The 11,391-nt window shown below is 31.6% G+C and overlaps 2 protein-coding genes across 2 annotated transcripts; one reads left to right on the top strand and one right to left on the bottom strand.

Moving 5' to 3' along the window:
• The first annotated feature begins 996 nt into the window (after window positions 1-996).
• Window positions 997-2,061, top strand: LOC108915732 (protein-cysteine N-palmitoyltransferase Rasp). The gene is made up of 3 exons (XM_018721853.2): window positions 997-1,345; window positions 1,414-1,631; window positions 1,885-2,061. The coding sequence occupies exons 1-3, from the start codon at window positions 1,073-1,075 to the stop codon at window positions 1,886-1,888; spliced, it is 495 nt and encodes a 164-aa protein (XP_018577369.1). The 5' UTR covers window positions 997-1,072; the 3' UTR covers window positions 1,889-2,061.
• A 3,138-nt stretch (window positions 2,062-5,199) lies between these two features.
• Window positions 5,200-10,413, bottom strand: LOC108915734 (eukaryotic translation initiation factor 3 subunit A-like). Its single transcript, XM_018721854.2, has 4 exons — window positions 10,404-10,413; window positions 9,275-10,144; window positions 6,643-6,738; window positions 5,200-6,592 (listed from the first exon to the last, which is right to left on the bottom strand). Exons 2-4 carry the CDS (start codon window positions 10,092-10,094, stop codon window positions 6,411-6,413), a joined length of 1,098 nt encoding a protein of 365 aa, XP_018577370.1. The 5' UTR covers window positions 10,095-10,144; window positions 10,404-10,413; the 3' UTR covers window positions 5,200-6,410.
• Window positions 10,414-11,391: the final 978 nt, after the last annotated feature.

Consider the following 11,391-nt stretch of genomic DNA (forward strand, 5'->3'; position numbering starts at 1 on the left):
TTTACACAGACGAGCCGGCGAAGCAAGAAGAGCGCCAGAAGAAAGGGCCCTAGCCGGCGGGGCCCAGCCAGGACAAAAGGAGGTCCCATAAAGCGACTACACCGGCCGCATTTGCGGTCGGGGTAGACGACGGATGGGCCCCACCTACGAAGGCTGTCCAGGCCCACACGAGATGAAGCAGGATAAAGAGGGATAATCCGCCCTCGATCCCAAATCATTGAGGCCAATTTCTAGCCATGGAATAATGGCGCGGCTCGGTCTCCTTGTGTAGTCTCCATGGTCTCTATCATGCTTTTAAATGTTTGTAAACATAACCAGTTATTTTCTTTAAATACAAATTTAGAAATTTGGTATTTTTGTGAAGTAATCTAAATCAAGAAAATGAATAATGAATTTACGGAACAGCATTACTAAAACAGAAAAATATATGTATTTCTCAATGTGGATCTTCGCAGTGTTGTATTCATTACGCTGTTTTTCAAAAAGTAGTAATTTTTGTAAGATTTAACAAATAAAATAATATAAAAAATTATTAACAATTAATTTTTAGTTTTTAAGAACTATGAAGATAAATATAATGATTTTACCAATGGTTTTTATGTCTCGAACAGAAAAGATAAATCTGATTTTGAATGGGAGGCTATATATTATTTGATAAAACATTTTTTCCCATGGATTTTGTTATATGCAGCTATATCTGAACTTATTCGTAAATTGCCAGAGGTATTTTTAATTAGAATTTACAATATATAAAAAATGTAATAGTATTTCAAAAATATGTACAATATGTATACAAATTTTTCAGGTGTACCAGCTTTGGCAAGTCTGTTTCTCGATTTTATATTTGTTAATTCAAACAGGATATCCCATACTTTTCCTTATATTGCTTCAGCCAGCTATTTTCTTCCTAATTTGTAACTTTTACCGAAGTACAGTGATCACTTGGTCATGTACTGGCATTTCTCTTTTATTTATAACATATTGCAAACAATTTAATTCAAACGAAAAGTTTGTGGGATTTTTAAACTTGAATCCCCAAATATTATATTTTGTGATATTAAGTTTGTTTTGGATGAACCTGAAATGTACAGGTTATTTTTTAGATAAACATTCCTCAAAAAAACTTTTGAACTTCCTCTCGTACTGTTTATATCCCCCGACGATATTCACAGGTCCATTTATATCAATTAATGATTATTTAAACATCTATAACTCTACAGCTGTACCTTTTTGGAAAAGGGTACAAAAACTTATTTTAAATTTAGGTGGATGTATATTTTGGTATACCCTTACCAATTTCTGTTTGCATTACATATATGTAAATGCCACTTCATATCAACCACAGGTAAGAAAAAAATATATAGTTCTTGACAAGTGAAGTACAAATTAAAATCTTTTATCTTTTTGTTTTAGTTGGTTAAACATTTTGATAGTTGGAGCTTATATGGGTATGGATATGCAATGGGTCAGTTTTTTCATATTAAGTATGTTGTTCTGTATGGATTAAGCACAAGTTTTGCTTCCTTTGAAAATGTCAATGTGCCTCATTTACCAAGATGTATTGGAAGAATTCATTTGTATTCAGACATGTGGAAATATTTTGATCCTGGTTTATACAAATTTTTACTAAGGTATTACTTATTAAAATTTTTGATCAACACCGTTTTGAAACTGTTTAAAATCAAATTTATTTCAAAAGATGGCGATTATTGAGTTATGAATTAAAATTTAATTACCTTCAAATGCAAGGCCACTACATTAGATGTAGATCGAAAATGAACATTTTTATAGGAAATTTTATCAACAAAGATTGAATTGAATTTGGACAGGAGTAATTTTTTATGAAAATTTACTTTTTGATCAAATTTTACATTTACATTTTAGATGAGTCTGAATAACTTGTTAATGCAATTGTTCCCAGAAAAAAAGCCTGAAATAATCCATTTTGGTGATCTAGCATTTGAAAAGTGTGAGTAAATTTTTGCTCGTAAAGAAACTAAATAAGGACCACTTTTTGAAAGGGGTGGTATAGTCTTAAGTAGAACATCCTAAAAATATGTGTTTTAGATATATTTATGTTCCTCTGTGTCAAGTTTACCAATATAGATTCGTTGCCAGCTTAACATGTTTTTTATTTGTTTATCTTTGGCATGGAGTAGAACATTACATATTGGTATGGACAGTTCTAAATTATATTGGTATAATTTTGGAAGACACGAGTAGTTTATTTTACAAAAAGTATATTGAGAAAAATTATGGTATGAAAATAGATCCTTATTGGTTTAGAAGAATAAAATGCATTATGGCCTCTCCATTGTTGGTTGTATCGGCTATTTCCAATTTTTATTTTTTTGCTGGAGTTGATATTGGAAATATATTCGTTAGCAGGATTTTTGAAGGTAATTCGGTTTATTTAAATGTGTTTATATAATACATATATACTTTTTTCTAGATAATTTCATTAAAAACGCAATTCTACTTTTAGTTCTTTATTGTTGCTGCCAAGTCTCTACAGAATTACAAAATATTAGTGCCAGGAAATTATAATCGTTTTCTGAACTACAAGTCCCAGAATATACAGGGTATTATTACAAAATAGTAGGTAAACTGTTAACCAGTTTGAGTGAAAATAATGATTTCTTCATTTAGATAAAATTGTAAAAAAAGACAGTAACTCTAGTTTTTCAAGATATTTGAAATTTTGCAACTTTCTACATTTTGTTGATACTTTTTTGTGCATTTTGCTTTAAAAAATTGTGAACAGGATATTGGTTTTTAAATCAGTCATTTTTATTATTTTCACTTTTGCAAAATTTTTACATAGGAATTCCTTGTATGGTACCAATAGTGGTAAGTTTCTGTGTAACATCTAATAGCTACACTCACATTGGACGGCAAGATTTTTAAATATCCCTATAATTGTGTTTTGTTTGTAGACATTCCACTTTTTTCAAGTAGTGTTGAAGTAGACGAGAAAGCATAAAGCAGTTTTATACATTGGCATAATTAGTTTTTGTTGGCCCTACTAATTTATATTTTAATTGTTTGTACATGTTTGGCATACATTTTTTATAGTACTTTTTTTAAGTTCTCATACGAATGAGGGTAACTTAAAATCATGATATTAAAATATTCAAATTTCTCAAATTAAATTCAAAGCTATGCCAAAATTAAAGTCAATATATTAAAATTCAATTTTTTTAGATAATACCAGGTCGTAGGCGAAGTCCAAAATAAAGAAAGAAAAAAAATTAAAGTTCGATTGTAGAGGTTAATACGATATGTTCTCCGATATTTCAAACAAAGTTACACACAAAATAGCAGTTGACCTGCAATAAGTTGATGCATAGGCCAGTCCTCGTTCTTGGACTATGGAGCACTACTCCGGTTTTGGATGTAGCATATTTGTCACCAATGCATATACAGGGTGATTCATTAACAATGGGAAGCTGAAGATACTACACGTAAAATGGTTGCCATTGGCGCAAACATGCCTTATCCGAAAATTGATAGTTTCGGAAATACAGCGTGTTGAAAGTTAAAATTTTAAATCGTTTTTTTACAATTTTTCTGAAAATATGTAGGTTAGGATACTTGAAAATTTGTGAAACTATATTTTTTTAAGCGACGAATAAGATGCGTGTTGTAATTTCAGCGTTGCTCATAGATGGCGCCACTTACGACCAATTTTACTGAAAATTTAGTTAATAACATTTTACCCTGTATGTCTAACATGAAACTTGATTCAAAACCTGAAAGAGCAATCATTTTTACATTAATTATATACTCTTGTTTAATTTCGATATCTTCATCCGTTTTCGAGAAAAATAGATTTAACAAACACTTTGTTTTGATAGTACGAGAAATTAAAAGTGAAACAAACTAAATGTTTTTTCATGTTATTACAACAATTAACAATAAAACAAATGAAATACCTGCGTAGTAATGATTGAAAGTTTGAAGAACCCACCGTTGACACTGATACACTTTACACAAGGTTTTCTGAGAGATCTTTGAGTTTGAAACAACATATTGGGATTGCGTTGACTTTGTTGGCAGTGATTTGTATTCTTTGACACAACTCTTCATACGAAACAATAGATTCTTTGTAAACGATATCTTTCATTCGAGACCAAATAGAAAAATTAAGAATTTTAGCTTGGCCACCCAGAAGTCAGAACTTCAATCCTCTTGATTTTCTTTTTTGGTCTCGAATGAAAGATATAGTTTACAAAGAATCTATTGGTGCACGTGAAGAGTGGTGGCAAAGAATACAAATCGCTGCCAACAAAATCAGACGCAATCCCAATTTGAATTCAAAGATCTCTCAGAAAACGTTGTGTAAAGTGTATCAGTGTCAATGGTGGATTCTTCGAACAATTACTTTAACCCTTTCACTGCTCCAGACATATTTATTTGCTAAAAATTTATAGGGCTCAAACTGCTCCAGATGAATTAAATCGCTTGAATAGTTAAATTGGATCAGGCAATTATTTTTATGGAAGGAGGTACTGCCAAGATTGTTTATCTCTTTTTCAGTTTTTGCTTTATAATAAAATATTAATAATTATACTATTACAATTATTTTGAAATGTTTAAACACATTTTAATTTAATTTAACACAACATAATGGAAAAAGTATAAGTAGTGTAACTGCTCCAGACGAATATAATCGCATGCAGTAAACTTTCTACGTTCAGACGTATTGCGTAGCGAAAGGGTTAAATCATTATTACGTATTTCATTTGTTTCGTTGTTAATTATTGTAATAACATGAAGAAATACTTGGTTTGTTTCGCTTTTAAGTTTTCGTATTATCAAAACATAGTGTTCGTTAATCAATTTTTCTCGAAAACGGATCGAGATGGCGAAATGAAACAAGAGTATATCACTAATGGAAAAAGTACTGCTCTTCCAGGTTTTGAATCAAGTCTCATGTTGGACATACAGGCTAAAAAGTTATTAACTAAATTTTCAGTAAAATTGATCGTAAGTGGTGCCCTCTATAAGCAACGCTGAAATTGCAACATGTATCTTATTCGTCGCAAAAAAATACAGTTTCACAAATTTTCAAGTTCCTAACCTACATATTTCCAGAATAATGGCAAAAAACGATTTAAAATTTTAACTTTCAACACCTTGTATTTCCGAAACTATCAACTTTAGAATAAGGCATGTTTGCGCCAATGGTAACTATTTTACGTATAGTATCTTCAGCTTTCGATTTTCCCATTGTTAATGAATCACCCTGTATAGATATAATTTATTTCATAAGTGTACAGGCTCTAAAAGTACAGAGAATTCTCTTCTACTTTAATACTTTAAGTCCTGATCGTTAGGAGTTATAGGTCATCAAATTTCTAACAGTAGAGTAATTGTTAAGCTGTGGCAAGTCTGCAAATTTCAACCAAATGCCTTAAAAACTACAGAGTTATTGAATACATATTTTTAAAACTAACCTTGCATCAATGAAAATGGAAAAGTATTACTACTTTCGTGCAAAGAACCCATGATTAACTGGTTTATTTACTTTTTTGTAGACTTACTTTTGAAATTTGTAACTGAATTATGAATATTTTTTCTTTTCATAAAAAATTCTCTCAACTTTATGATATATAAAATATTTAAAATCTAAATCATAATCGTTTTAACTGTTAGGAAATATAAAAAAGTATAGTAAGATTCGAAGTGTCGAATTTAAAGAGAAACTGACATTCTTGTTTCGTTTTACTTAGATGGGTATGAGATGTACATATATAACAAAATGGGTTTCTAATTTTTGAAACTGAACGTTTTATTCTCAAATAAATTTATTTTAGTAAACTGTTCAATTTAATTTCAATACAAAACTACCAGTCCATTTCCCTAAAAAATATACTGTCAATTTTAAGAATAAACTATTAAGAAAATATATAGTCCGTAAAATACATATAAATTTTAAAAAGTTATGATCGTTTTGCTGAGAAATAAAGGTAGGTAATATAATTTTATTAAAAAAAATACTAAATACAAATAACATTTTCTAGTTCTCTGAAAAAAATTAGATCTATGATAGGCCCGTTCTAGCAAACTACTAATAATCTTGGAAACTGCTTGGACTATGAGCACTAACAATTTGCCATGAGCACTAACAGGATTTCGTTTAACAAAAAATAATGCACATACTCCAAGAATTGACCTAGTGCATAATTATGTAGATATTTATTTCTTTTATTAAGTGAGAAATATGCTTGAAGCGGCATTAGTTTTGTATGATTATGCATATCACACTGGTTTTAAAAATATACATCAGTTCATGTAACAAATTTGTTACAGATTTTAATAATATACAAAAATATGTAAAGTTCACCAATCTTTAACAAAATAACAGACTGAATAAAAACATCTCATCACATTTAATATATCCATAATCACAATCTTGTACTGAGAGAACTTCTCACTATCATAGCATTTTTCTTCCTGCTTAATTCTAAACGTTTCAGAGCTTCCCGTCTTTTGCGTTCAATAATTTCTTGCTGTCTCTTAGCTTCTAGTTTGGCAAGTGCCTGTAATCTTTTTTTTTCTATTTCTTCTGGTGAACATCTTGATAGAGCTAAAAAACTAGTACTATTTTTTATGAAACAACGTGTATTTAATACTTACAATCACTATGTTCTTGTTTCCTTTTTAACTCTAGTTTCGCCAAGGCTTCCTTCCTTTTCCTTTCAATTTCATCTAGTTTGTGCTGAGGAATTACTTCTAGCAAAAACAAATTTTTTATAGAAAACTTGAACATCTAAGTGAACATAAAGGTACAAATATTAAAAAACAATTCATCAAATTTAATATATAAAATTATTAATTGCAGGCATTTTGTAATAATCGGAAACAAATAATAATCTGTCTTCTATCTATATGTATAAATAAAAATAAATGCCGTTCGTTGGTAAGTGCATCACTTCATCAATGGCTGGACCGATTTGGCTATTTTTTTTTTAAATGTTTGTAATAAGGTTTTTAGGGAAAGAACAATTGGAAAAGTTGCCTGGAAAATTGGAAAATTCTGAAAAAACTGAAAGTGCTTATCACAAACAAATTTATGGAAATTTGGACAGGGCATCGGGTCAGCTAGTTATTAATGGTAAGAGACTGACTAATAATGATATATCAGTATTGTTGCGGATCGATATATGTTAATGCTCTGTATAGGGTGTAAATAAATAAGTGTGAAAAAATGAAGGAAGTGGTTAAATATTGAAAATAAAGGGGGATCTTTCACTGTTGTCTTTCTTATATGTATATGGAAGAAAGTAACAAAATTCGAATTATGTAAATTTTTCTCTACTACTTAATTACCGGATAATTTCTTAATTTTCCCTTTAGAAATAAGGGGAAGAAAGTAACCATCCCTACAGGTAATTTTGCACATAACCTTTTTCTCTATCACCAAGCTCTATTTATTCGAAACGTGACTTTTATTTTGTCGTAAATGCAATAGTTTTTGAGGAAAAAAAAACAAAATATATTGGTCATTTCAGCATTAATGCAGCTTTGCATATTGAGTAAATGAATCGAATTTGTACAAAAATGCACTCAAAATATTAACAATAATATTAAGAATTAACTATACAGACTGTTACAAATTCGCTTCTCACTACAGGGATCTCGGAAACGGTAAGAGATACGAAGTAGCTTAAATGGGGGTAAAGTTGCATAATCAGAGGACCAACATTATACCTCTAAAAAATCAAGGCTAACCAGATTCAGACGTTTTGACTCGAAAAATTCATCTTCAATGTATTAATTCCAATTATCTATTTTATTAGATTTCTATGTTTATTGAATTATCGAACACTCTAAGTATCATTAGAGCCTGTGAAATGCACCTAGTTATTTAAACTATTACCATCACACGTTACAATTATATATTATTTGAGTTTTAATCCCGTGCTCATAGTTATTTCTAGGTTTCTCGGGTGCCCAAAATGCAAACAAATTTCAATATAATTTTTTTCAGGATATTCATACAAATAGATGTGACATGTTCTTTCACAGTTGCGGTTACAGGTATAATAAATTCCGATCATATTATGCTTATCTTCATTTTCAACATTTGCCAAAACGGAAATGTTATTGAACATTTACTGTAATATGACCAGGTGATGGAGAATAAAACTCAATAATGTTTTATTGTAACGTGTGATGGTAATAATTTAAATAACTAGGTGGATTTCACAGGGTCTAACGATACTTAGAGTGTACGATAATTCAATAAACATAGAAATCTAAAAAAAATTAAATAAATTTGGAACGAATACATTGAAGATGAACTTTTCGAGACAAAACGTCTGAATCTGGTTCGCGCTGAGGCAGTACAGTATTGGGGGTCATGAAGGCCTGCAAAAAATGTAGTAAAATTTCTAGGGTCGTATTTAAAAAATTTAAGTTGATGATGGTCCTGGAGAGACAAAAAGTTACATATAAAAAATGATTGCCATTCGATAGAGGAGAAAAAGTGGCCATGAGAAATTGTTCTTCTTTTTTCAATATCACCTCAAACAAGGCTGATATGAAACAAAAACGCATTTCCAAAATTTTATTTTTTTTTCAAATATTTCGAAAACTAATCATGCTAGCCTTGATTTTTTAGAGGCATAATGTTGGTCCCCTGATTATGCAACTTTGCCCCCATTTAAGCTACTTCGTATCTGTTACCGTTTCTGAGATCCCTGTAGTGAGAAGCGAATTTGTAATAGCCTAATTTGCAAGGAAATATTAAGTAAATGTAGAAATAGTACGATCTTTCTATCATGGGTATTTTTACATGCTGATTTTTTCATGGGTGATGTTAAAACAACAATTATACAAGATAATTTATTGAAACAATATATTATTTAATAATTAGCCCGTAGCCCTAGCCTCGTGGCCCATAGAGTAGTTGCTTCCCACAATATCATCTGTTAGGAATCTTGACTGAGGTTTCGATATTTTTTGGTACCTATCAGAGAACATTGTTCGACTTCATTTGAAAGGATTTTTAGAAATAATTTCACATAAGTACCTACTGTGCAATAAACCTGAATGAATTTATAATGGAAATATACTGGATCTTGACTTTATACTTGTGCTCATAGTAACATAAAATTATACTAAAAGTCCTTGCTCTCCTCATAAATGATTCAAATGGGCTCTATCGTTTAAGATTGAATTTAATCATACAAAATGTTATGTGTTACAGTTTTATATAGGACATACTGTACAAGCAATAAAATTTTCAATTTGAGTAATGACTTACCTTTTTTGTATTCAACGCTAGATTCAAAACTGTGTGTTCGATGGAATTCCACTTTTCCTATTTGTCTGCAATTTTTAAACTGATTTTCTGACCTTGTTCTAGGAAAACCTAAATGAGCGGAAGATTTTAAACTCTGGTTATAACTTATTTTGTCATGAATAACTTTGTTAGAATCTAAATGTTCAGCATTAATTTTCATTGATATATTAACTAAAGGATCTTTTTTATCATTAAAATTTTTAGTAGGTTGCAAATATGCACTGCTAAAACCTATATTTCTGATGTCCTTGTCAATGTCAATATGTGTAACTTTTGTACCTCTATTTGGATTATTTATTAAGTTACTACTACAACCACTTGTTTTCTTTTCTATAGCTTTTAAATCTGCTTCTAATTTTTGAGTACAAAGTATTAAATCTTCATCTGCTGAATCATTAAACAAGTCTGCATCAATTCCTTCTAAACATACCTCTTGAGTTAATGGACGTACATTATCAGCGTTTTGATCATTAACATGTTTATATTCTGCTTCTTCTACAGGAGACAACATTAAGCTCTCCTCATGATCTGGAAGAGCAATTGCTTCCCTCAGAGCTTGTAATTCGTCTCGAAGTTTTTCAAAATTTTGGATTTGATTATTCGATGGATGTCTTTTTACAGGAACTTTAGGTGATTGTGATATCAAACGTTTTTGTGGTCTTTTTGGCTGCTGCTTGGCTCGTGGAGAATTCCAGTCCCACACTACATCAACATTGTCACATCCTTCTTGAGTGCATGCTATATGTACAGGACTTTCATCGTTTTCCATTTCAGCATACATTTTTGTATTAAAAACTGATGTAGAACTCAACTGAAAGCCGTTTGAAGTGCCTATTGAAAAAATATATTTACAGCGATTTCTAGCATTGGTGATTTGATTAGACTTTGGTCTTAGTCTGGACAAATGTTATTGTGTTTATCTAATGATCTTGATAATTTGTGTCCTGTTCATAGACACAACTGCAATATACGATAATTATGTTTGATTATAATTAATTCGTTACATAAACATAATCCATTTGAAGAAAACGTAATGTACCTGTTACTTATTATTAACAGTAACTACTTTTTAGGTTAAATTTAAACTCACCTCCATAGACCTTATAACATTCGACACAAACCATAGATTAAATACTTGACAATCTAAACCTTGGCATAAACGTATACTGGATACTCATTATTTAGGAATTTTTCGCGAGATCCCGTTCATAACCGTCAGAATCTTAACGGTTCATCCCCTCCTTGTCACTGAACAAAAATTCTTTAATTTTGTTTGCTCTCAAAGCGAACTTCGCGAAAATGAGATGGTAACCCGGTAACCGCGCCATTATTCCATGGCTAGAAATTGGCCTCAATGATTTGGGATCGAGGGGGATTATCCTTCTTTATCCTGCCTCTTCTCCTGTAGGCCTGGACAGCCTTCGTAGGTGGGCCCCATCCGTCGTCTACCCCGACCGCAAATGCGGCCGGTGTAGGCGCTTTGTGGGACCTCCTTTTGTCCTGGCTGGGCCCCGCCGGCTAGGGCCCTTTCTTCTGGNGGTATTTTGTAGGGCGCTTGTGGAGGGTGTAGGTGTCGGGGGGCGCGTGTTTGGTGTTTGTGGTCGTGTTTTGTTTGTTTTGTCTGATTTTTTATGTCTGGGGGCTTCGTCCTCGCTAGAGGATTCCGCTGTGTGTTTTTTGCGTTTCTCTGTGCGTGTGTGTGTGGGGTGTGTGTGTGGAGGGTGTGTGTGTGTGCCTGTCTGGGGTATATTGTCTGTCATTTGTTTGTTAATGAGTTTGTCGAGTTTTTGGTGTAATTTAGTGGTGTTTTCGTCCGAAAGTTTAATTGTTTTTTGCAAATCGACGATTTGCTGTGTCATGGTTAGTATTTGTTGGTATTGTCGGGTGTTTTGTTCTGTGAGTTCGTGTATTTGTTGTTTTAGCGTCTCGTTTTCATGTTTTTGTGTTAGTAGCTGTTCGTATAAATCTGTTTTAGTGGTCATGTTTTTTGGTGAAGCGGAGACTCTTGAATAGGGTTTTTCGCTGTCTGTATCGTCCATGTATATGTATATGTTCTCATCGTTTTCCGAGTCCGACAT

This window comes from Anoplophora glabripennis, unplaced genomic scaffold (genome assembly GCF_000390285.2).
Source record: "Anoplophora glabripennis isolate ALB-LARVAE unplaced genomic scaffold, Agla_2.0 scaffold1671, whole genome shotgun sequence".
NCBI classification, from domain to species: Eukaryota; Metazoa; Arthropoda; class Insecta; order Coleoptera; family Cerambycidae; genus Anoplophora; species Anoplophora glabripennis.

Coding starts and splice junctions, on each gene's coding strand:
- LOC108915732 (XM_018721853.2), top strand. CDS start 1,073: ATGAACCTGAAATGTACAGGTTATTTTTTAGATAAACATTCCTCAAAA. Junction 1,346..1,413: donor CCACTTCATATCAACCACAG/GTAAGAAAAAAA, acceptor TTTTTGTTTTAG/TTGGTTAAACATTTTGATAG.
- LOC108915734 (XM_018721854.2), bottom strand. CDS start 10,094: ATGTATGCTGAAATGGAAAACGATGAAAGTCCTGTACATATAGCATGC. Junction 6,739..9,274: donor TAGCGTTGAATACAAAAAAG/GTAAGTCATTAC, acceptor TGTTTTTGCTAG/AAGTAATTCCTCAGCACAAA. Junction 6,593..6,642: donor GAAACAAGAACATAGTGATT/GTAAGTATTAAA, acceptor CTAGTTTTTTAG/CTCTATCAAGATGTTCACCA.